The sequence below is a fragment of the Gobio gobio genome, assembly GCF_949357685.1.
Source record: "Gobio gobio genome assembly, chromosome: 18".
Classification (NCBI taxonomy): domain Eukaryota; kingdom Metazoa; phylum Chordata; class Actinopteri; order Cypriniformes; family Gobionidae; genus Gobio; species Gobio gobio.
This window is the reverse complement of record NC_137111.1, coordinates 41,601,499-41,628,575: the sequence shown is the minus strand read 5'-3', so window position 1 is coordinate 41,628,575 and position 27,077 is coordinate 41,601,499. Positions and strand designations below refer to the sequence as shown.

Sequence of the window (27,077 nt, the reverse complement as noted above, 5' to 3'; positions counted from 1 at the left end):
ACCAATCACAGACTGGCTTATCTACCTGGTGCGCTATTGGAGGGTTTAACACGATGACGAATAGAGAAGCGATGGATCGATGCCCACTGATCACGCCTCTTGTGGTCTGATTGGTTGAAGGACTATCCAATTGACCTATCGGTAAGCCCCTCCCCTCGAACGCAGATGAGCCAATAGCAGTTGAGTATCAGTTGCGCTGGGACCGGAACTCGGACATCTTTAGGTGTCAGCGCCAAAGAGAAATATTGGAAAATCCGAAGCTCTCATCGGTTTGATGGTGTTTATGCTACAAAAATGCTAAAATGTAGTGCCTGAGGGACTGTTACACTGATTTCAGGTATCCTGAGAGGATTTTCTGTTTGTCATACTCTTGTTAAATTACGATTAAAGTCCCTGCTTACATACAAACCGTAATAACTAACTGTTCTCACGTCATGTAACACTGTAGGTCAAAAACACGAAGGTCTACATTTCAGTGCCTCTCTATATTAAACTGGTTATATGTAAATTAATTTAATTTTAGATATGTTTAAGGTCTACATTATCTGTCCTACTAAGGAGGACTCCTATTTTGATGGGTATTATAGTCTACGGGTAATGTAGTGAAAGGAAGAGCTTGCACGCAGTTTGTCGGAGTTGTTTTGCAGATCATACAAAATTTACCAGTTATTAACTGCACCCTCGCAAAGGCATACGGTCTGTGTATATGTTTGTTTACTGTTAGTTGTATGAGTCTTTTTGTGTAATTTGCTGTGTATGTTAATGGAAATGCAACGGAGAGAGAGAGTTTGTGAATGAGACGTTAATGCGCACTTCTTATGCTTTGTTTGTTCAGCTCTTACAATGAATTTTTGGAGTGAAAAAGGACATAATAAACTTGATAAACCAGCGGTAAAGTTTGGCCATCATTTGGACGGGGTATACGCTACATTCTGTCTCCAAAAACATCTTGGGATAAGGTTTTCACGCTGACAGCTGTCATTGTAAGATATAGCAACTCCGTTTGTTTGTCCGAGTTAGCAACAGTAACTAAGGAGGGCGGGGCTTACCGATAGGTCAATTACGTACAGAGTCATTTGAATTATGCTCGTTGATCACGCCTCTTGTGCAGTAGAAAATACAGAGCAGACTCACCAGACCAATGTTCAATCTTAAATTGAGCTTGGTCTGGTGATTGCCAAACAAGGGTTTTTGATAATTTTCACAAAAATTTAATGGCCCATAGAATATCTGAACATGCATCAAAAGAAAGAATAGACCCTCTGTTTTTATTAAACCAAAAAAAAAACATTTTATTCTAGCTTCATGCATTCCGAGTAGGTTTCATAAAAAAGCTACATTTTGAATAAAAAGCTGAGAAAATCATGTTTTGGTCAATCCAGATCAGATTCAGAACGATGATCAAACACAGATGGAGTAGATCGAATCAACACCCCCAAAGCTTCACAGTCCTATAGCTCGTCCTGGGTCGACATTTCATTCAGTGAGATTAGGCAGTTTTGATTTATATTTATATTTTAATGTTGATGATCACGTTATTTTACATATGCATCTGCTTACACACAAGCTCTTGTTTTTTTTACGTCTTCCTCGCCTGTGTTTTGATCAGGAGATTCTGTACTCATTCAGGAGATGCGTAATAGTGCCCCCTAGCGTCTAACAGTGGAAAATTATGTGTTTGGCAGGGAAGCGTTTTCTCACAAATAACGGAAAATTCCGTGTTTGGTGGGGAAAGAGTTAATAACTGCATTAGTCTGCTATCAGTGGCTGAAGCCTCCGTTACTAGCTCTAAAATGATGTTTTGGAATTAACAACAGAGGTGTGGGATGAGATGCGTAAGGTACAAGAGCGTTTAAGGACAAAAACCGTGTGGTAACCATAGTATAAGCGGAATAATTGACTCTGGTCCATTGAATTATTAGAAAATATGTACACCCGAGGTGTAACAGCTACTGGTGTGCATTATTTTCTTCAAATTTAACGGCCCGTCGTCATTTACTCCTTACATAGTTATCTGTAAAGCTCATTTGAATTGGTCTCATTATGGTGCCTGCATGCAAGAACATTGCCTGTGAATGACTGCCCGGACTGTGATGCCTCAGACATTGAGAGATAGATAGACAGCATGTTGCAGGGAGTGAGAGAAGAAAATAAAGTTAGAGAGAGTGAAAGTGAGAGCTTGCCTGCAGGAATGTTTATGACATTAAGACTGAACTGGGCTCCTGCTACCAGCATAAATATTTACACAATGTCTCCGTGTGCCTGCGTTTGCAGTGCCTTCGAATGAAGATAGTGACCTTGGGCAGAGAATCGCTGCATAAAACACACCGTTTCAGGAAAACAGTGGCATCTTAATGCTTTGTTTCCATCCTGAGCATGAGCTTAACCATGTGGCTCAGATACACGCACACTACGACAGTCCGAAACACATGAATGATCCATGTGGAGCGCAACCTTTCAGCTGTGAGATTTCTCTGCATCAGGAACCAATCATCTCATGTGCCACAACACAGCTCTCCAGCAATGCTTTGAGCCGCCTCATCTAATGCAAGCAAGATTATGCGAGCTGAAAAAGAAAGATAAAAAGGAAACGAGGGAGAGAATATTTTATGCAAAAGTCAAAGGGGTGCTAAGGTATTGTGACTGGTTGACAGGGCATATATTATGTGTGGTTTCTAAAGTATTCATTTTTATAATAATTATAGTCATACTGATATATAATCACGAAATTTGAGCACAAATTGTGCAGCCATACAAACAAGCAAAGCAAACATTTTTAATCACATTTTAAATTGCAATCACAATTTTTATCAGAAAAATCGCAATTAGATTTTCTTTTCCCATAAATTGTGTAGCAATTTAGTGGTATTTAGTGCATTTTCTAAGGTACTGTATTCTCTCGCCCACATCCTTTCATAGTTACCCTCTCGCTCTTTCTCTGTGTTGTCAGGTTTTTGGCTCCATGTGAACATTGTTTTAGAAAAAGCTTTTTTTTCCCCATCTTTTCTTTGTCTCTCTTTCTTTCAGTTCTATTCTGAGCTTCTCTGAATAGTGATAATCACCCTTTAGACCTCAACGAATCAGCCGTAATCAAAACCATCAGCGTTCACTGCACTGCACTGACGTTTTATTGATTGTAAATCAAGAGAACTTTACAATCAAGCTATTCATGCACACACACATAGACACACACACAAATGAGTCTATTAGGAAACACAAAAACTCTGTAATAATGTCATCAGAATTAGAGCTGTTATTGAGTTCATGTCGTCATTTTTTCCCAGATGGGTTTTAATGACATCTCTGTTGATTCCTTCATTAGATCAACATGTCAGGCATCTTCACAGAATATACAGTTTGTACAAAAACATTACGAATAAAAAACATATAAAAAACAATACGCCTATGGAGAGTCCCCACAAAGATATAGTGAACCAGAAGTGTGTGTGTGTGTGTGTGTGTGTGTGTGTGTGTGTGTGTGTGTGTGTGTGTGTGTGTGTGTGTGTGTGTGTGTGTGTGTGTGTGTGTGTGTGTGTGCGCGCGTTTGAGCAACTATAGCAACAGCGTTTCATAATACTTACAGATTAGAATCTGCTTGTCTCTTTTTATTCTCTTACAAAAAAATTAAATAAAAATAAAAAACTCACATTGTTTTCGTGACTCACATTGTGTTTTGGTCTTGTTTTGTTGGCTGCGGGCCCGTTCTTCCCACAGTGTAGGGTACTGGGACATGATGATGTCTAAAACACACACACACACACACACACATACACACACACACACACACACACACACACACACACACACACACACACACACACACACACACGTATGCACAAAACATTAATTCTGTTCCAAACCCTGCACTCTTAGAAAACAAGGTTCAATAGGGTTCTTGACCCCATTTTAAAGAACGCTTTATGCCAAAAAGGTTCAAGAGAAATGTCTTAAATGATTGCATAATACTTTCATGTTTAACGGGTTATTCAAATTTTTTTGAGTGTTAAAATGTTTCCCAGACAGCAACACATAGTTTCGGCCCAGATCCGGGCCACATCCAGTACATGTGGATTCAGTGTGTACCAGATGTGGACCAGATCTGTTGCTGTCTGTCTAGGTTATGGGCTGTTTAATTCCTAAAATGTCATTCAAATTAAAACGAATTAGAACTAAATCCATTAAAAGATCCATAAAAGATTCTATATCTGAAGTTCCTAGAGTGTAGTGAACGCTCGACCTAAACGGCATTTGAAGGCGTCCGTGACACTCACCTTCCTCATCAGCGGACGGCTGGGGTTCCACTACGAAAACCGTTGAAGGATCTGCGTTTAGAATGGAGAAGATTTGCAAGGAAACTACAATTACGAGTGTCAGACAGTCACATCACATGAGCCATGAAGCATTTGCACATTGCCCGGCCAGGACAGATTAGAGAGATGGAGAAACAGAGAAGAAAGACAAACTGAAGGAGGTTTAGTGGTTATAACTGACTCGCTGAAAGAAAAACACAGTTCAAACATTTAATCTCTTTGCTTGACACCATGAAACATAAAATTTATAGGCAGAAAATCAGTGTGGTTCAAGTATTGTGTTAAATATGTCAAATGTGTTAAATAAATGCAAACCGCATCCAAAATGAACACAGCAAGCACCAAATGTGAATAAAAATTGGCTGAAGTGAGTAAAAAAAAGGAACTTTAGAATGACCTGCAACATAATACGTGTTTTTTTTAGAAATATGCTTTGAAAAATTGTTTATCTGGTAAGTATTTTCCCCTTCAGAACTTTTATGGCAATATATCCTCACATTGAGCCATCAAAATGGAAATATCTCGTAACGTTTTTTGCTTTCTTTGACTGTAAGATGGAGACTTGCTAGTACAGTATACACTCTAAAAAAATTAAGTTAAAAAAAGTAAGTAAAGTAACACAAAAGTTAAAAACCCAAGTTGGGTTGAAGACAAACCCAGCGATTGTTGTTTTACTTCAGCGATTGGGTTGTTTTAACCCAGTGATTGTTGTTTTATCCCGGCGATTGGGTTGTTTTAAAACAGAGATTGTTGTTTTACCCCAGCGATTGTTGTTTTATCCCAGCGATTGGGTTGTTCTAACCCAGCGATTGTTGTTTTATCCCAGCGATTGGGTTGTTTTAACCCAGTGAATGTGTTGTTTTAACTCAGCGGTTGGGTTAAATGTTTTCTTAAAACAACCCAATCTCTGGGTTAAAACAACCCAATCGCTGGGTTTGTCCATTTTCAAACCAACTTGGATTGTTTTTAACCCAGCATTTTTAGAGTGTATGATATTGCAAGTGTAGTAAATAATTAATTAATTCAAGACAATATTATATTCATTATAATGCAGGGTAACACTTTAGTTTATGGTTAAATTCTCACTATTTACTAATAATATTATTGGCTTAGTTCTTAAAAAGCACATATTAATGCCTTTTTCTGCATGACCATATTCTACATCCCTTAATCCTACCCAATACCTAAACTTAACAACTACCTTACGAACTATTAATAACCAGTAATTATGAGTTTATTGAGGCAAAAGTCGTAGTTAATAGTTAGTTAATAGTGAGAATTGGACCCTAAAGTGACCGAATAATGATATACAATAATATATTAAATAATTAATTACAACAATATTTTTAAGTAAATGATAATGCAAAATACATTTTCATGACTCTGTATACAGAAATAAACCCCATTCCCTGTAAAAAAACAAACAAAAAAAAAACAAGGTAACACTTTCTTTTAAGGTGACGTAGTTACATACAGTAAATTATGCATAATTACAAGTGACTAACCCTAGACCAAACCCTAACCCTGACTGTAACTCTATAGTAAGTACATGTAGTTGATTAATATTACTACGTCACCTTAAAATAAAGAGTAACCAAAAACAGCAACCAAAAAAAGCATGTTTTTGTTTAGTTCAGACTTTATCAATCTTGACAACAGGCATGCAAGAACACATGCAAAACACACACACACACACACACACACACAGAGAGAGAGGACATATCAGACTGGGATGAAGGAAGACTTTTAGACGCTTTGGCCACAGGAATCTAAAATGCTGCGAGCCGCAGGTGTGGTTAACCTCAGCAGGGTCACCATTAACTCATCAGAGGCCAGAAGACAAACTGCCCCGACTCTCTTTTGGTGTGTGTTTCTCTACTAGCATCCTTGGGAAACGGTTGGGGAACTTGGGGAACAGCCACTGTCAGCACTCTGATGAAGTGATAAAGTATTACGAGATCCGACCCTGTTATTTTTATGACCGTAAAATTTCAGTGTAGCTCAACACATCAATGATTTTCTATGTTTTTGTGGCTTTTTGCCTTTTATTTCATAGGACGGCCCAGCAGCAACAGGAAATGGTGGGAAGAAGGAGAAGGCGTGGGATCGGGAAATGACCCAAGACACGAAATCAGGTCATCATCGTGCTATGTGCACTACTGACCTGGCCGCACCTCAGACAATGGATCTGTTCCAAAACCTAGTGAGCTGCCTTACATGGGTATGATCTATAGGCAGTGGCATCGTAACCGTCAACTGTGACCGTGAACTGATTTGGCATGCATGCCGTACATTAGCAAAATAGCGTTTTTGATCAACGTAATTGAGTTTGGCAACAGCAGTCAAGGCCCCGTTCACACCAAGGACGTTAACTGTACCAGTATTGTTAAAGATATAGTTTTAAAAATTATTCAAAGTGTAAAAGAATAGCAGTCTATACACCAGAACTATAATGATAGCGACACAACAATATCATTGGAATTGATATTCCACCACATTCATTATGATTTTATTCCAGCTGATGAACGATAAAAACATTGACAGCCAATCAGAATCCACCTGACTTTAAAGAGCTCAAGCATTTAAAGCGGCAGAAGACAAAACTTTTTTTGTTTTTTCATCTTTTTAGTTATCTCTCTTGGTGTGAATGAGCCTTTAGTTTAAGCTAATGACATGGCATTCGATTAAGGTCTTAAAAATAAATAGCACACACAAATTTGGGTAAAATACTTTTTATAAATTATTCAATGTTATATGTATGTATTTTATAGATACATTAAGCTTATAATAACTTTATATAGACCTAATAAATATTTTATTTAATAAATTGGATTAAATTCGAGTAGCCTACTCAATTAAAAAAAAACCTTCATTGCATTTTACCCATGTCGAGTAACGGTAAAAATACCAGAAGTGGCGCATTCCACAATGCGTGTCTCAAACTCCATTCGTATCTCTACATATGCTGTGAGTTTGACTACCTTATAACGTTCATCTGGGAACGCAGTGTGCGCCATTTCATCAGATTTCTAAGGTAAACCCAGGAGAATTTGTTTCTAAATATGCGAACTGGTCATCGCGATTTCAAAATAAACGTTTAAAGTTTTGATCTCCACATATTCTTGTTCAAGAACTTACAGTGGTTGTAGCATTTCTAGCGTAAAGTGGCAAAATATTAAAGATTAAGTAAACATTTGTATTAAATGTGGTTTGGCCACAATTTGATTTGATCTGCTGTAAAGTGTAACAACAACAGGCCATTTGTCGGCCTCTGCAGGCATTTATTATAATACACAATGTACATAAGATGATTGTTTATATTATATATTTTAACTGTTGTTCTATAAGATCTATAAAAAATAATGACTTGCTTTTGATAGCCTACATAATTTAAACCAAATATTATTATTTTATTATTTATTTGTATTAGCCTAGGCCTATATTACTTGATTAATTGTCAAAATTATCAACCGGTTACTCGATTGCCAAAATAATCATTAGTGACAGTCCTGAGCATATATCTAATGGTATATGTGTACATGTATATTTATTTTTCTCACTTTGTCCCCCATCTCGTAAGGATTTTTGAGGCAGCTCGCTAGTTTTTGAATCTGTTCCTGTTGATGTGGAAGTTTGTTCGAAATTTGTTAATGAATTATGGCGATTCTATATATTTTTTTGCTTTTTATTACAAAACTGCAAGCAAAATACTAACTTGCCTAGTGACTCAGTCAAGAGAAAGCATGCTGTTTCTAAACATAATTCAATTATTAGTAATAATACAGTGCCAAGTATACCAGGCCATTTTGTAAGCATAAATATACAGTATATTTTTTAAATCAATAAGATCTTCAGAATATGTAGTACATGAACTTTAACAAAAATCTCCCACAGCTGAGGGTTTCAACTGAAAAGGCCATTCCTATTAAAATTGAGGGGAAAAACAAAACAAGGTGATTATCTAGAGATCAGGTGGTCTTCTGCTTTGTGAAAGGAGGGAAATCAGTGGCGTTAGTAGTGCAGGAGAAAGGTCTTCATCTGGAAAGAAGAGAAATGACGTCCAGGTGAAGTGGTTAATGTTCACTGCGGTACAAGACCGTGAAGCCCTTCGATTTCGCTTTAACGACTGTGAAAGGCAAAGGCTGTTATTACGTCGTCTCTCTGTTTAACGACTCCAACATACGACCATTTACTTTCAGCCCTGAAGCAACTTCAGCACTCTCAATTCACAAAATATTAGAATGGCAAGCCGTAACTCGCAGTACACACACACACACACACACACACACACATTAAAACGTAGCTGGCAGTGCAGATTGTCCCTCATGAAAGTCTTAACCATATCAAAAGGAATCGTTGAGGCTATTTACCTGATTTTCCTGGTTCCTTCGGATTTACTTTACCATTCTTGGACCCTGAAAATCAGAAGGACAATCACAAGTTACTCCCGCTAATATTTGAGCAAAAATTTTGTATGTTCTATAAATTTGAACATTCAAATATGTGCCGCAGATCAAGTGTTCCAGGAATGGTTGATTTTATTTTTGAAAAGCGACTTGCGTTTTTAATTATCTTTTAAGCCTCTACAGGGGAGCATGATAATGTTATGGAGGCTGCAGGGGGTAAAAGCCATATGACACTATCTTGGAGTAAAAGAGCAAGAATGTTTGAGCTCGGCCGCTTGGCTTGCCAAACGCGCATTTGTTTTGTGATGCTCCCCCAGACCTAACTGATTAAGCTGTTGCATGTGCAATTAAATCTAATTGGTCCTTTTCTAGTGAAGCTGTGGTTGTTGTACAAAGCCAAGCCAACAATGTTATGATCCAGGAACCCATGGCCTGCAGTGATAGAGTTTCAGTTTTGCGCGTTCACTGGTTCTATGGTCGTTTACTGCATGTGGCTTCGGTTATGTGGTATTGTTATGCTGGAATGTTTCTGTAGATTAGGATTAGCTCTGTTCTGGCATTGCTCAGTGCCATCACCGGCTCAGACAGCACGTTTAACACTTGTGTGAGGAGCAATGGATGCCGCACTCTCTTGGTTTATATTCCCTAACTTTCATGTGCCAGAGCATCAAGATTGTGTCATCAACATTGAGATTACAGTTTGGAATATTATTGATGCTGTGAAACTCTCTTTTGCAAGCAAAGAAAGAAAACTTTTGATTGAAGAACACATTGGAATAAAGGGGGAAAAACAGCAGGTGAAGTATGGTACCTTGGCATTGGGGTTTCTTATTGGCTACTGCTGAGCCGCTGATGGGTCTGCCACTGGGTGTTACACACCAGCAATAACCAGTGTAGCTGTGGCACTGAACCTGTTATTTAATACAGCAGAAACATAGAAAACAGAGAGAGAGAGAGAGAGAGAGAGAGAGAGAGAGAGAGAGAGAGAGAGAGAGAGAGAGAGAGAGAGAGAGAGAGAGAGAGAGAGAGAGAGATGCAGAAAAATTAAGACATCTGACAGTGAAATACTTAAAGGTGCACAATTCTACATTATCTACATTTTTAATGTTTCTTGAACCTTATCATCTATCTTTGGTCCAACTCTTCCTCCAACCAACCGTTTGTCTGTCCGTCCATCCATCCATCCATCAATAATCTATCTATCCGTCTGTCCATCTGCCCATCCATTCATCCATCTGTCTCTCCCTCCATCTGTCTGTCTGTCTATCTATCCGTCTGTCCATCCGTTCATCCATCCATCCATCATCCATCCATCAATCATCTATCTATACGTCTGTCAATCCATTCACCCATCCATCCATCTGTCCGTCCTTCTGTTTGTCTGTCTGTCTATCTATCTATCTATCTATCTATCTATCTATCTATCTATCTATCTATCTATCTATCTATCTATCTATCTATCTATCTATCTATCTATCTATCTATCTATCTATCTATCTATCTATCTATCTATCTATCTATCTATCTATCCATCATCTATCCATCCATCCATCCATCCATCATCTATCTATACATCTGTCCATCTGTCCATCCATTCATCCATCCGTCCGTCCGTCCGTCCGTCCCTCCGTCTGTCTGTCTGTCTGTCTGTCTGTCTGTCTGTCTGTCTGTCTGTCTGTCTATCTATCTATCTATCTATTTATATATCCGTCTGTCCATCCGTTCATCCATCAATCATCTATCTATCCGTCTGTCCATCCATCATATATCCATCAATCATCTATCTATCCTTCTGTCCATCTGTCCATCCATTCATCCATCCATCCGTCCATCCTTCTGTCTGTCTCTCTATCTGTCTGTCCATCCGTTCATCCATCCATCCATCTATCTATCCATCATCTATCTATCCATCCATCATCTATCTATCCATCCATCCATCCATCCATCATCCATCCATCCATCCATCCATCCATCCATCATCTATCCATCCATCCATCCATCCATCCATCCATCCATCCATCATCTATCTATCCATCTGTCCATTCATCCATCCATCCATCCATCCAGCCATCCATCCATCTCTTACCTCACTGTAGGTTCCGTCAGGGTTGCAGACAGGTACGAACACCTGTGGGAAGACTTTCTTGGCTTGCTGCTCTGTGTATTTCTTCTCTGCCACACACCTGGACGTATCTGGAGACATAACACAGGTAAAGCAAGTTAGATTAACTTTATAACCACCCATGTTTTTTTTAATAACAATTACTGTCCTCCCAACATGGTACTATGCAGGTACAGGATGGGGTGAGATATGAAAAACTTTAGAGCAAAAGCATCATGTCCATTAAAGCATTTTAAATGCTTCCAAAATAAATTATTTTGTATATAAAACAATTAAGATGCAACATTTTTTCGTTTGAATTTGGTCAGTCCATTCATTGGTAATTTGTTTAAAACGGAAAATTCTTCCATATCTATCCACTTTCATTCAATCGTCATCTATGAGGACTGACACTGGAGCCTCTTTAAAAATGCATGACTCATCTGCTTTGCAGATCTTGAAAAGTACTATAAACTTGATGATTAATTTGTTCGCAAACTCTGTCCATTCTTTTTTCTATAATTAACCTTACCCTTCATTTCCCATCATTCCACTTTGAACACACAGTCCCTATTCTGCTCATCGTGTCAGTGTAATATAGAAAACAGAAAGTCCACAGAGAGCGAGTGCATTAAATTCAAACCGACAGGCAAGTCCTCTGGCGTTCTCGCTCTCTGACTGATGTGGCGCTGGTGTTTCTTGGGAGGAAAGGAAAGAATGGTAATGGCGAAAGAAAATGAAGCAGGAAATAAGACTTGGTTTCTTTTGCAGTGACATGTGACCTCTTAGACACAGAATAATTCAAGATGTTTCGGAAGTGGTGGATCCATGTGTGTGGTTGGGAATTGGACCAAAAGTCTTACTGGAGTCATCGGTATCTCAATGCCAGTCTAGGGGTGAAACGATCACAGATATCTCTGTGTTGAGAGTGTGTGAGGTGATGGTGTCCAGCAGGTTGTAAGGCATCTGTGAATGTGTGTGTATGTCGTTAGAGGAGACATAACCTCACTCTATCCACTGGGCAAATCATTAAAACACTTTCTGCCTGGGATGCCACGAAAGGGTGGAAAGAAAGGCAATAAAAAAAGGTGAGTAAGGCAACCCCAGAATGCATTGCAGGCGAAAAAGATGGTATATGAGGTGATAAATGAAATATATGTGGGTTACTGGTATCTTTCAGTAATGAAAAATATCACTAAAATATAGTTCAGTGTATTTAAACGTGGCTATTTTACACAATATTTGCGTGCATTATGTATTTTATTGCTTTTTAGAGTATCATGGCATTTGCTTATAGTAATGGATGGATGCTGGAAAATGTGTTAAATAAATATGTTAAATAAAAGGGAAAGGACGCTGATTGCTGAGTGTTTCCAGAGTGGAAAATTGTAAAAATAGGTCAGAGCAAAAGAAAAGGTTCAAAGGCTGTATTTTTATGCTTAGTAACAATTATTATTTATGCATTTAACATGTGTTATGCATGTGCACAGCGAGCTACATTTTGTGCATGTGCTTCCCTTTCCAATCTTTTTGGTTTTCATTCATTTCATACCTCTTTTCCTCTCTCCTTCTTTCTCACACCCTCGTTCATCCCAATGTAAGAATGAAACATTGTGCTTACTAGTAGGGAAAGAAAGAGTGAACGGGAAACAGAAAGAAAGACAGCTCTGAGCAGAAGAAAAAGAAAAGATGCAGGCCACGAGAGTCTTCCGGCCGAGCCCAATATAATGAGAGTGTTTGAGAGTCGTTTGACATTTGACCTCTGTGGGTACTGACAATGTTTCGCCCCTCCTCTCATACAAATGACCACGATCTCTCACAGATATGAATACACCACTGTACACTTATTTTTACATTGAAAAGATCCCCATCAAGATCTTAGCAAAGATGTTTCAAAATTGCAGAAATGCACATTTCGTATTTAGTGAAAATGCACCGCTCATTGTATATTTTTAAATACTGATATATTTTTCCTATTTAATTGCCAGTCCTAAAATAGGGATTTTATAGACAACAAAAAATGCCATTTGCAATCAACAGGAAATTAATACTAGCGTCTAGCTCAGGGGTTTTCAAACTTTATGATGCTAAGGACCCCCAAATGTGATGAACTTTTATGAGGAACCCCTTCCTAAAATCCATCTATTTTCATGCATGAAAAAACATTTAAACTAGATAAATATTAAGTGTGACATTATAAATATAATATTGTTTCCCAACTTAAACTGGCTATACTTAATGTTGGATGTATAAACCTGCAGAAGAACATTTTCATTTAAAAATTATTTGTATAAGCAACTTTCAAAATAAATGTACACTCACCTAAAGGATTATTAGGAACACCATACTAATACTGTGTTTGACCCCCTTTCGCCTTCAGAACTGCCTTAATTCTACGTGGCATTGATTCAACAAGGTGTTGAAAGCATTCGAAATGTTGGCCCATATTGATAGGATAGCATCTTGCAGTTGATGGAGATTTGTGGGATGCACATCCAGGGCACGAAGCTCCAGTTCCACCACATCCCAGAAATGCTCTATTGGGTTGAGATCTGGTGACTGTGGGGGCCATTTTAGTACAGTGAACTCATTTTCATGTTCAAGAAACCAATTTGAAATGATTCGAGCTTTGTGACATGGTGCATTATCCTGCTGGAAGTAGCCATCAGAGTATGGGTACATGATGGTCATAAAGGGATGGACATGGTCAGAAACAATGCTCAGGTAGGCCGTGGCATTTAAACGATGCCCAATTGGCACTAAGGGGCCTAAAGTGTGGCAAGAAAACATCCCGCACACCATTACACCACCACCACCAGCCTGCACAGTGGTAACAAGGCATGATGGATCCATGTTCTCATTCTGTTTACGCCAAATTCTGACTCTACCATCTGAATGTCTCAACAAAAATCGAGACTCATCAGACCAGGCAACATTTTTCTAGTCTTCAACTGTCCAATTTTGGTGAGCTCGTGCAAATTGTAGCCTCTTTTTCCTATTTGTAGTGGAGATGAGTGGTACCCGGTGGGGTCTTCTGCTATTGTAGCCCATCCGCCTCAAGGTTGTGCGTGTTGTGGCTTCACAAATGCTTTGCTGCATACCTCGGTTGTAAAGAGTGGTTATTTCAGTCAAAGTTGCTCTTCTATCAGCTTGAATCAGTCGGCCCATTCTCCTCTGACCTCTAGCATCAACAAGGCATTTTCGCCCACAGGACTGCCACATACTGGATGTTTTTTCCCTTTTCACACCATTCTTTGTAAACCCTAGAAATTGTTGTGCGTGAAAATCCCAGTAACTGAGCAGATTGTGGAATACTCCAACATAGCACCAACAACCATGCCACACTCAAAATTGCTTAAATCACCTTTCTTTCCCATTCTGACATTCAGTTTGGAGTTCAGGAGATTGTCTTGACCAGGACCACACCCCTAAATGCATTGAAGCAACTGCCATGTGATTGGTTGATTAGATAATTGCATTAATGAGAAATTGAACAGGTGTTCCTAATAATCCTTTAGGTGAGTGTATGTAAGCAGCTTACGTACTGCGTTAAGAATACTCACTTACAACCACAGTGAGCGAGATAAAGGGGACTATGGTGAGAAAAACTCACTAGAAAGATACAACGCAAACATATAGAATTCTGGAAAGTATGGAAAGGATACTACAAGAAAGTGGAGAAACATTTAGAAATTAAACAGTTAGAATGTTGGGTAGACTTTATCCATTTTTGCTCTGTCTTTTTATTCTCTGAAATTTTCTGGAGACCCCTTAGAACCTTCTGGAGGACCCCTGGGGGTCCCTGGACCCCAGTGTGATTTGGTCCATTGGGTTTTGATTGAATAGTGAATGTTATTCCATGATATTATTGGTTCATATATAGGATTTATTTCCCCATGCAGATGTGGCCTTGTTTACGATGTGTTCCAGAGGCATAAAATGTAAGTTCATTTTTATTTAAATTTTATATTATTATATTTTATTTTTTAACATTTTTCTCATTTAGGACTCACTGATACAGAAAATAAGGAGCATAGCTGAACTATACCAATGGTCTGCATCTATCTTGTCGCCTCACTTCAGGTAGCTTTGTTGTTTCAAATCGCTGTTAGTGTCAATGCCTCTAAAGAGTCCAATTGGAAACGTCATTGAGGATAAAGTGTTGTACTCTGTAAAATCCCACTCTGTCTCTTCAAAGAATCATTTATCCCTGGATGGATTTAACCCTGCTCGCCTCGACCCTGACCCACAAAGGGTATCAGGCCAACCAGCAGCGGCTCACGCATGATTAGTGAACTCTGACCTTTGCATTGCCCTCGGATGACCTCCAGCTGAGGGTCACGGCACTTTGCGCGGAGAAACTCGCAGCGGGAACTGAAGGTCCGTCCGTCTGATGCGCACAGCGGCTTGCGAGGAGCTCCGGAACAGTCCATATTGCATTCCTTATCCTGCTCCACACGCAGAAACTGGAAAGATAGACAGAGAGAGATTTTAGCACGTTACTAAGCTAAACGTGATTCTTTAATAAGCTTAAAAATACATATTGGGTAAAACAATAAATCTAATTTTTATATTTTATATTTAAAATAGGGCTGTCAAAAGATTAATCGCGATTAATCGCATCCAAAATAAAAGTTTGTGTTTACATAATATATGTGTGTGTACTCTGTTAATTATTATTTATATATAAATACACACACAGGCATGTATATATTTAAGAAAAAAATATTATTTTATATATAAAACATTTATATGTATATATATATTATAGATTATATAAATGTATATACAGTATATACATGCAAATATTTCTTAAATATATACATGAATGTGTGTGTATTTATATATAAATAATAATTAACAGAGTACACACACATATATTATGTAAACACAATCTTTTATTTTTGGATGCGATAAATCTTTTGACAGCCCTAATTTAAAAATATATTTCAATGTAATATTTAAACGGATATTATATTTCGATTTTATTTTAAAATATATATTTTTAAAAATGAAATAGAAATGGAATTTTATAATATAACATATTTAGATATATTAATACAATGATCATTATTATATTTAGACATTAAATTCATTTGATTTAACTATATGTTAGGCTTGTCAAAATTAACGTGTTAACATGCAACCATTTTTTCAGTTTAACAAGTTAAAGTTTTTAAAAGTTTTTAAAAAAAAATCAAATCTGTATTATATTTTTTCACTTGTTGTAATCTCCACAAAGGATATATGTGATGACACCTTCATCCTAAAGAAAGTATCTCAGAAGGCAGCATAATTATTTTTGTGCATTATGTGCAAACAACAAATACATTTCAAATGTTATATTTTGGTGGGCTTGGTCGCCAGTGAAGGCTTGGCCTCTTTTGAGCTCATCACACTGTTCCATTGTTCTGTCACATTCATTTTTAATACACACACAAGTGCAAAACACAGAGACAAAAGCATTCAAAACCCCCTCTACATCTCCTATCCCATGTCACGTCTTGTTGGTGAATGAGGGATTGTGGGAGAAAGGCAGAGGTGCTGACGGCCTGTCGTGCAGCGCTTTTATCTGTCTGTCACTCTCACACCTGCACAGGTATGATCACAAACAAGTCACACACTCACATTGATTGAATGCTGTGTATTTTGCTCTTTGTGCACTACAGGAACAATCAATGACTGCAAACATCATCTCGCCGACGAATTCAAGAGTGGACAGGAAATCGACTTGCTTTGTGTCGGGACATTATCTGCACAGGTGTGTGTTTAATGTTTGGATGAGTTATAATCGGTTAACCGGGAGAATACAAAAATCACTTGAAAAGGTATTAACTCACACAGGCACTCTCACCTGTGGCCAATAAATCAGCCACAGGAAAACAGCAAATGAAAGTAGTGTTGAAAGGAAACGGATTCTTCATATAAAGCTGATGGTTAGGATCATTACCCACTCAAAAATTAGCCCTGGCTGACATTCTACAAATGACTTTCGCAGTGTGTGCGCGTGTGTGTGTGTGAGGGAGCTCTGCACCTGGAAGATGGTTTCAGAGGGGGTTTGAGGATCGGCCCTTTGCCCCTGGCGATGGGAGACAGCTTTGCTGTCATCTCTGATCGTAAATCTAGAGTTGATGAATGCTGGGGAAGTGTGTGTGTGTGTGGTTGAGATGAATGTGAGGCACATCGGAAGAGGTTTTGTGAAGGTACAGAGAACAAACTTACCTTTTTTTTTTACTTTCTTTGTTTTGTTATTGAGTTATTGGTTATCAGATCTTTCTCCTCTGAATGCCCTGTTATGTGTGTTCCTAGAGGAACATGTAATTGCTCAGAGGTGATCTTTCATAGTTAAGGAGACTGAATTTAGCTATATTTTATAGTTATGTTTTGTTAAGGTATCACCTTTGTCTCAGATGTTTCTCATAAAATTCCAATAACAAAATAATATAGAGCTGTAGAAGCTATGTGGGTAGCAGATCAGATCATAAGCTTATATTTTATACACTATTATCTATAATATTATACAATTATTTATATAAACTAATAACTATATATTATAAAAATAAGCAAATTCCCAAGCTCAAATGTATATTCCTAAGCTCAAATATATAATTAAATATTTCATAATTTTATTATAAAATATGTATAAATATATTTAAAATTGGGTATATCGTTTTTGGGGTGTGTTATTATATTTTTTTCACATTTTCTCCTGAAAAGAAGAAAAGCTTCTCAGCGCTGTCAGAAATTATGTTCAGATTTGCCATGATACCTTAGTCAATTAAAAGTCATAGCTCGTAATTTTAAAAAGATCTGAGCTTATATTCAAATCATTTTATTGCTCTACTCTTACTGTATGTTAACAATTGTCTCATTTATGACTATTTTAATTTTTCCTCAGGTATTCTAGATGAAATACGTGAGGCAAATGTGATGTTTAAATGAAACTGGAGCTCTATAAGAGCAGTCTCTGATCAATGTAATTGTACTCTGAGTTGGCAACCTTGCTCTCTTGATATCAGCCATTGAAAAACCCATCCTGGTGGCTCACTAGTCAAGTCAAGCAACCTTTATTTCTATAGCACTTTTCACAATTCATTTGTTTAGATGAAAAGTTAAAGTAAGTTTTTGATTGATTAATTTCTGTTGTAAAAACTGATTTCAAAATGTAAAAACGATGTAAAAGAAATATACAAAAACTATACACTAGTCAAAACCTGTTGACCTTCAATAGTTTGTTGCTCATTTTACAATTCGGCTAAGCATTGTTTTTATTTTGTTTTGTTGTGGATATACCACAGTGTTTTTTTTTTTTTTTTACAAAGACCACACTACTAAAACTTTATTTTATTTTATTTTCACATTGTACTTGACCTTCAGAGTGGACTGAAAGTTAAATCCACTTTTTAGTTCATCTCTCAGTCCACACACAGTTATTTTGGTAACATGCATGTAGGCAATATATTTATTTCATTAAATCACACCCCTCTTGAGGTTTAATTATTGCACTTGGCCAATCTTAATATCAATTTTGTTTTGATTGGCTGCAGAACATCCTGTCTCTGTGTGACAGAAAATGTTTTTCAAAAGGACAACAATCCTGTTCATCCTCCTCTGCTCTGCCACAACAGGCCGCTTTTTACTCTTAATTCAGAATATTTATGAATGAATGAACATTAAGTTGTGAATAAGGGGTTCTCATGTCTGGATTTTGTTGTTTGGGGTCTGTGTGTGCCGGTTTGTGACTGACAGACTCACGCTGTCTGAGATCATGGCTAACACTGACCCCCCTCGAAACTCTCAGTCCCACCACAAAATCTCTTTCTTCCCCTCTCTCTCGCTCTCCGTCTTTATCTTCGACAAACACACAGTCTTTCTCTCTCTGTTCTCACCCTGTTCGCTCTCTTGCGTTTTCTTTGTGTCTCTCTTACACACATGTGCTTTCTTTATCTTCCCTTCGCCCTCTCCCTCTCGTCTCTGCAGCTGTGACCCTGTGCCCCTTCCGCTCCGTCATTCTCAGCGCTGCTGTCAGTGAGCTCGCAGGAGGCCCGACAGAGATGTCAGGAAACAGATTCTGCCCGGAGTGCCGCCGAGCCAACCACAATCGGCCACGATGGTCATCTCGCGATGGCGGCCAAGACAGAGTTCACAATCCTCACACCCAGGCCAAGCGATTGCAGCCAACGCGGTTCAATTCGGTCACAGCTGGCGTCTGAGACATGGACAAAACCAACACGGCCACCACAGAGACCTCATCACGGCCAAGACACATTTAGTGATTCAACAATTCAACAGTTGAGATCGACCCAAACGAGACCCCACAAACCCGGACACGGCCAAATAATCACCAATCAATTCAGCCACAGCCAAACCTAGACACGTCCATTGAACATCACCGGGGCAATCTGAAACCACCCACGACCACTGTCTGTATACAGCATCAACAGCTGGTCACAGAGACACCAGAGGACCACCAGAACCAGTCCAAACAGACCTCGGATGCTTTCTGCACCATGAGAACAGGGACAGGATCACATTCGGGACTGTTTCTGAACAGACTTGTGCGATTTCTGTGCCACTAGCAGTGTTTTAGTATTATACAGTATTTATGTTTTCAAACAGGGTTTCCTGAAGTCGATTTGTTGTGTGTTGCTATTTGGTTGCTAGATGCTGCATTTAGGCCGAGGTCAAAAGATAATTTGGTAACACTTTATTTTGATGGTCCCTTTTGAACATTCTGTTGACTATAAGTAACTTTGCAACAACATGTCAGCTAACTCTCATTAGAGTATCAGTAGACTGTCTGCTTAATATCTGCTCTTTATAGTGATGGTCCCCCAAGAGACATTCTACTGATTATAAGTAACTAGAATTTCTGAAGAACTTGACTAAAACTAATCCTTTGTAAAACTTAAAAGGGTTTTTGGTTGTAGAAGGACTTTTTGGTTCTGACTGGAGCTAATTAGGAGTTAGGAGTAAAGACAGTGATGCATATAATATTTCTGTGAGAAATCTGACAAATGGCCTTGATGAAGTCTTTTTATAGCCAGGTTAAAAAGCCAGCACCGGACAAAATTTTCACTGTTTGTGTGTGTGTACGTCGCACTGATATGACCACCGTCATGTTAAAGGGTTAGTTCACACAAAAATGAAAATTCTGTCATTAATTACTCACCCTCATGTCGATCCAAACCCATATGACTTTCGTTCATCTTCAGAACACAAATGAAGATCTTTTTGATGAAATCTGAGAGCTTTCTATGTCCCTCCATTGACAGCGACGCAACTACTACTTTGACGTTTCAAAAAGTTCATAAAGAGATTGTAAAATCCATATGAATTGAGCAGTTTAGTCCAAATTTTCTGGAGACTAAATTGCTTTATATGATGAACAGATTTCATTTAGGCTTTTATTCACATATAAACATTGATCAGCGAACATAAACAGAAGCTCAGCGGAACCTGCTTGACGCGCAAGAACCAACCTTATTGGTTCTTGAGGAAGCTCAAACATGCTGCGTAAAACACAAGAATGAACCTCATTGGTTCTTGAGGAAGCTCAAATGTGCTGCGTAAAACATGAGAATGAACCTCATTGGTTCTTGAGGAAGCTCAAATGTGCTGCGTAAAACATGAGAATGAACCTCATTGGTTCTTGAGGAAGCTCAAACGTGATGCTTAACACAATTATGAACCTCATTGGTTCTTGAGGAAGCTCAAACGTGCTGCTTAACACAAGAATGAACCTCATTGGTTCTTGAGGAAGCTCAAACGTGATGCTTAACACAATTATGAACCTCATTGGTTCTTGAGGAAGCTCAAACGTGATGCGTAACACAATTATGAACCTCATTGGTTCTTGAGAAAGCTCAAACGTGCTGCTTTACACAAGATTGAACCTCATTGGTTCTTGCTGAAGCTCAAACGTGCTGCGTAACACAAGTATGAACCTCATTGGTTCTTGAGAAAGCTCAAACGTGCTGCGTCACACGAGAATTTGCCTCATTGGTTCTTGAGGAAGCTCAAACGTGATGCGTAACACGAGAATGAACCTCATTGGTTCTTGAGGAAGCTCAAACGTGCTGTAACACGAGAATGAACCTCATTGGTTCTTGAGAAAGCTCAAGCGTGCTGCATAACATGAGAATTTGCCTCATTGGTTGTTGATGAAGCTCAAACATGTTGCTTGTTGGTTCTCGCACATCAAGTGAACATGCTTGAGCTTCCGTTTACCACAACTGATGTGTGAGTAGATGAATGTTTATATGTAAAAAAAGCCTAAATTAAATCTGTTCATCATACAAATCGATCGTGTCTCTTCAGAAAATTTGGACTAAACCGCTCAATTCATATGGATTTGTTTTACAATCTCTTTATGAACTTTTTGAAGCGTCAAAGTGGTAGTTGCTAGAGGTCAATGGAGAGACACAAAACTCAGATTTCATCAAAAAGATCTTAATTTGTGTTCCGAAGATGAACGAAATTCTTACGTGTTTGGAACGACAGAATTTTAATGTCTAGGTGAACTATCGCTTTAACGTCTCTTTCGTGACATAATGTCTCTTCTAACCTACTGCAAAGAAGTGCAGACAAAACGAGTCATGGTTTGTTTTTCCCGAATCGCTTTTCTAGCCCCGCCCCTTTGTTTTCCCTTTTTCTTCCGTTTGTATCATTTCATCTCAAAGAAAAAAATCTATATAGATGAAACGCTAAGCTGGAGGAACCGCACAAAATGAGAATAGAGAAAAATGACATATTTTTCAGAAGACCCACCAGCACACAAACCTCAAATCCTATTACCCCCTTTTGGCAGTGAGGCATTGTGGGATTGAAAGCAATGATCCAGGGGCCAATCTCCAGCAGAGAGTGCATTGTGCCCCACAGAGGGCCACATGGGGGTTGAGGGGCCCCAGAAAGTATAGGGGGGGCCTCCCGACCACAGACCCAGAGAGGCCCCTCACACCTTGGCCGCAAAAGGTCAATGGGGGCCAGGCAGAGAGCGAGAGAGAGGCCGCAGACGTGTGAAAGGGTCCCGACGGGGGCTTCCTGGGATTGGCTAGGCATCGTTAGTCTCCAGCATAGTGGAAATGGAAGAAAGTGACAGCCTAGATCCAGGCTATTAACTCAATCAAAGAGAAAAGCCTTTAATTGCTGTGAAAAATCGGCAAGAAAAGGGAAAGCCTGCTGCTAGTCATGTGAAGGATGAGAGAGAAAAAAGATGTTTTTTCTTCTTGTGCAGGTGCATAGTTTTGCGTATGAATAACGGCCACCATTTGAACAGCCCTTGTTATGAAGTGACTGATATAAATGGATTTTCAGAAGGGAGGTGTGGAAGGAAAGATGAGTTCAAGCGGTTTAAAAATGGAACATCATGGAGGAACGACAAACAATACTCATCTTATATTCCGTCTGAAACCACCAAACATGAGCTTTTACTGGTCTTTTCTGTCTTTTAAAGGGACAGTTCAACCAAAAAAAAAAATTCAATAATTACTCACCCTCATGTTCGAAACCTGCATTCTTTTATCAAATTCCTGTATACTGTGTTCTTTTTTCTTTGGGAAATAAAATATTTTGAACAATTTTGGTCAGTTTTGGTTATACCATTGACTTCCACTGTATGGACAAAAAAGACGATTCTCAAAATATTTTTTTTAATGTTCCACAGACGAAAGAAGGTCATACAGGTTTGAAACGACACGAGGATGAGTGAAAGATGACAGTTTTCTCTTTTGTGTGAATTGTCCCTTTTGGTGCACAATGTTGCTTGAAGTAGCTCAAAATGCACCTCATGAAAAAATGTGTCATACTCAAGAAAGCAAATGTGGAAAATGTGCTGCTATATATGGAACTGGTGCATAAAACAGAACTGTTCCTAATGATTTTCAAAGGTATTTGGCACAACTGAGTTATGAGTCGTCTCCTATGCAAATGTGCATCTGATTTTCATCTAGAACAGTTTTACTGGTGCAAACAGGGAGAAAATGTGTTGAAAATGAATTCTGCATTACTACCTTTAATGTTAGTAAAGTTGTTTTTCACCAAAACCTTTTTATGACCATTTTCCACTCTGACCCTTACAACTAAACTTATGCTTTTACTGTTGTCCTTTTAAGACTGTTTAAACAGCTTCTTTGTATATGAAATGAGTATTATGTGTGTATTATTTATATAATGTTGTTGGGTCAATTATGTTAATAATAACTGCTGTCCCATCTTTCAAATACAGCCTTTTTTGAGCAACCTGCATTACAATCCGTGTTGAAATGTGCTGTAGAATACAACATGAGCTCACAGCTCTGAAATCAGTCTGCTTATATCAAATGTGTGTGTTCATGTTTTGCTGTCCCGGTGGGGACTTCAACCTGAATGCACACAGACTCATGGGGACTCGTGTCACTGTGGGGACCTAAATTAAAGATTATGATTTCACTTTTTTAACTTTAGTAAGTGTGTAATGTTGCTGTTTGAGCATAAACAACATCTGCAAAGTTGCGATGCTCAAAGTTCAATGCAAACACTGAAAAAACAGGAAAACACATGTTGTCCAATTTACTTAATCGTATTATTTGTGATCTACGCAACAAATTTGTGTTTCTCTTCTAAACATGATTTCATTGCTTTCGATTAATGTAATTCTCTAAAATGTGCAATCTACTAAATTAAATTATTTGGGGTGAATGTGAACCAATTAAGTACTCGAACATGATTTTTGCTGAAACTGTAGTTCCCAGCATGCTTTGCTCGGGACTTGACGACTAGAGTAAAATTGATGAAATTAAGTGTTATTTTATGTGTTTTTGGGCAAAATGAGAAAAAGTGGGAGACTTTATATTGTTTATTAGTGTTTAATGTTTAATTATGTTGGAATTAATCGAACCATTTAAATGACACTGGGTTACCATAGTGGAGAAGAGCGGAGCGATTGCTTAGGCTGTGAACTGACTCAGCACTTGTCATTAAAGAGCATTTCACACTTAGCACATATATGATGTGCTATTGCTGGTAAATATAATGAACGCTACTGAGAACTGCGTTACAGTTCAGTCAAGTGACAACAAAAATATACAAAAATAAACATGTGTTTTGGTTAAAGAGGCAGGGTCTCAAGCCCCCGTGTGCACCACTGTTGTTAGGGAGCCATATTAAAATCATTGTGAGACTACCCAATTTGGTTACTTAAAAATTACTTAATTCCATTATGTTGAAATTATGTGAACAAATTATGTTTGTTTAACTTAATTGAATCATGTGGAACCGATGTACATGATTAAATCATGTAAATCCAACACACCATTTTTTTCAGTGAAGGGAGATATTTTCTTGTACAGAAATCGCTTTTTTTAGGACTACAACAAACGGCTGGTAGGGACTACAACAAGCTTATTCATCATGGGTTAGTGACATCACCAACCCTAAAATTGGCATAAACCCTGCCCCTGGGAACATACAAAAAAGCATCTGTCTTTTCACATTTATTGCAATACGGTACGTAACGCAAATGCAATAGCATGTCATAAAAGCAAGATGACAACATGAGTTATAACCGTAATTAAACTAAACTATACCTGTTCTGTCTCCATGCAGCATATATTCTCTGGCTCTGAATCTTACAACAGTTCCCACACGAGCGATTTATCGATTATCATGACAGAATATGCTAACCAATGACTTGAAGATAGTTAACTCCAAATCAGTTACATAAATTCATCAACTAATCATTCAGAAACGTCCTCTTGCACATGTTGGCACTTATTCTTGAGTCCCTCCATCATTGTCCGACTCCAGTTTGAACATAAAAGGCTGAACAGTTTTGGACATTTTCAGTGCGTGTCTGCGTGTAGTAATCAGAGCTGCTAAAATTAGCTCTTGAAGCTCCGCCCTCTTCCTGCTCATTTGCATTAAAAGGGACACACACAAAAATGGTGCATTTTGCTCACCCATGCTATAAAAAATTACCTGTGGAGTATTTTGAGCTAAAAACTTAACATACACACTCTGGGGACATCAGAGATGTATTTTATAAGCATCATAGGACCACTATAAGGACCCCTTTTTCAAACCTGTCTTGGGGACTCCTCACCACTGCACATTTTGTATGTCTCACTCATCAGACACACCAATTCAAGTCTTGGGCTGAATCCGAAATCGCTCCCTTAACCCTCATTCACTATTCCCTACATTAGTCCACTAATAGTTCACTTGAAGGATTGAATGAAAACGAGTGAGTGAATTCGGACAGCCATTGAATGTACATCAGCTGAACACTCGTTATTGCGGTGCAATGTGGGATTGAATGAGTTCATTCAATAATGTCCACTATGGTCTCGGACCACACTATAAATGGCTGTCCCCTCAAATAATGCACTATTTGAGGGTATAGGGGGCGATTTCGGATTCAGCCTTGCAGTCTCTACTAATGAGCTGATGAGTTGAGTCAGGTGTGTCTGATGAGGGAGACATGCAAAATCCCCAGGACAGGTTTGAGAGCCACTGCCATAAGGAAACAAGCTTATATTTTTTTGAAAATGTAAAAAGGCAGAAAGTGTTGTTTGTTGGGTGGGTTTAGGTGTAGAGTTAGTGTAAGGGGATAGAATATACAGTTTGTACAGTATAAAAACCATTACATATATGGAGAGTCCCCACAAAGAAAAGTGTGTGTGTGTGTGTGTGTGTGTGTGTGTGTGTGTGTGTGTGTGGTGTGTGTGTGTGTGTGTGTGTGTGTGTGTGTGTGTGTGTGTGTGTGTGTGTGTGTGTGTGTGTGTGTGTGTGTGTGTGTGTGTGTGTGTGTGTGTGTGTGTGTGTGTGTGTGTGTGTGTGTGTGTGTGTGTGTGTGTGTGTGTGTGTGTGTGTGTGTGTGTGTGTGTGTGTGTGAGAAAGTAGATGAGGGTTTGCGCTGCACTGCTCTGCCTCCCACATTCCGCTCTGCCAAGCTGAGTAAGAGGAGTGAGATGGGATGACCTCTGACCTCCAGGTTAACTACCCACAGACATTTGTTAACGTTTAGATGTAGAGGCATCTCTACTCAACCTGTAAATAATGAGCGAAGGGGTGTCGACCACGGCGTTTCTTCGTAAATCACAGCACTCTGAACCTGACAACTATGCATTCCTTCCCATAATCCACTTCATGGATTGATTTAAGATGCGGTCACACTTATCGTCATTCGGCAAATTCTATCATTTCAATAGGAATCCACACGATCGGGAATGCCGCGCCAGGACGAAATATATCCTCATGCAGATTTCGCATTGGTCAAGCGGATTTGCTGCATTGACCAACAGAAAACTGCTTGGTTTGAAAGCGCCTTTCTGTTTGAGGCCTGCTTCATTCACCACTATGCTTTTTCAGGATGCAGCTTTTCTGCTGGGATCAAGATGGCAACTCTAGCAACTCTGTCTGATTGAACCGTGTCTAACGACGGACTAGTACAGGTGAATCTGACACCTCAGGACGGCTAGTTTATTTAAACGGAGCCCTGCTGCTCTGGAGCGAGAGGTTCGTACCTAGAAGCTTGCGTGAAATTAATTCCCCTGTTTACTCTCTCTCTCTCAAATATCAGCATATCTTCCTTTTCCGGCACGAACTGCAGCAGGTGCCCTGGAGACCTCGTCATCACAGGCTCTGATTCATGCCTGTGCCACATAGCTGCCATCCCAGAAGGCCGAGCAACAGCAGATGCCAGCAGAGAAACATTGACAGCAACTGTATCTCTGGCCGTGGTGCTAACAGCCTCCATCAGCACCAGGAACACTGTGCCAGGTGAAAACTCTGCGGCTCATGGCCCAGAAGGGACCGGACTGCGTGAAATCACAGCAGAGCGCTGACCGGTTTCAACACGGTGTGAAAATAACACTCCTGGGACTCCATATCAGGGTTATTTTAGTTAACTAAAACTAAAACCACAAAAAATGGAATTAACTTAAAATAATATAAACGTTATAACTGAAATCAAATATAAAAACAAAAACATATTTTTCACATTTCTCATTTTCATTTAGTTAAACTTGATGGACAAAAACTGAAATAAAAATGTATTAAAAAACGAATAAAAATTACAAAAACACAACAAATTATTAAAACTTTAACTAAAATTTAAATAACAATAACAATGCTATGCATAAAAAATATGATTGTATCTTAATGATACTAAATAACATTGCTTCATATGTAGCACTTTCTTTTGTGCATTATAGCAGTATAGCAATATATTGCATATAATATTCTTTGCATATTTTTAGTGCATTTGGTAAAGAACAAAAT

General features: G+C 38.7%; 1 protein-coding gene across 2 annotated transcripts in view; it reads right to left on the bottom strand.

Annotated features, from left to right (window-relative positions):
• The window catches only part of smoc2 (SPARC related modular calcium binding 2), a 46,597-nt gene that overhangs the window by 17,588 nt on the left and 1,932 nt on the right, over nucleotides 1-27,077 (bottom strand). The window contains exons 2-7 of one of the 2 annotated variants that reach the window (XM_079841923.1): nucleotides 15,121-15,283; nucleotides 10,803-10,909; nucleotides 9,528-9,627; nucleotides 8,681-8,725; nucleotides 4,272-4,322; nucleotides 3,666-3,740 (exon numbers count right to left, since the gene is read on the bottom strand). In XM_079841923.1, the coding sequence (XP_079698049.1) occupies nucleotides 3,666-3,740; nucleotides 4,272-4,322; nucleotides 8,681-8,725; nucleotides 9,528-9,627; nucleotides 10,803-10,909; nucleotides 15,121-15,283 (541 nt within the window). Of the gene's footprint in view, nucleotides 1-3,665; nucleotides 3,741-4,271; nucleotides 4,356-8,680; nucleotides 8,726-9,527; nucleotides 9,628-10,802; nucleotides 10,910-15,120; nucleotides 15,284-27,077 lie in introns of both variants that reach the window. The other variant, XM_079841922.1, reaches the window with a different exon arrangement.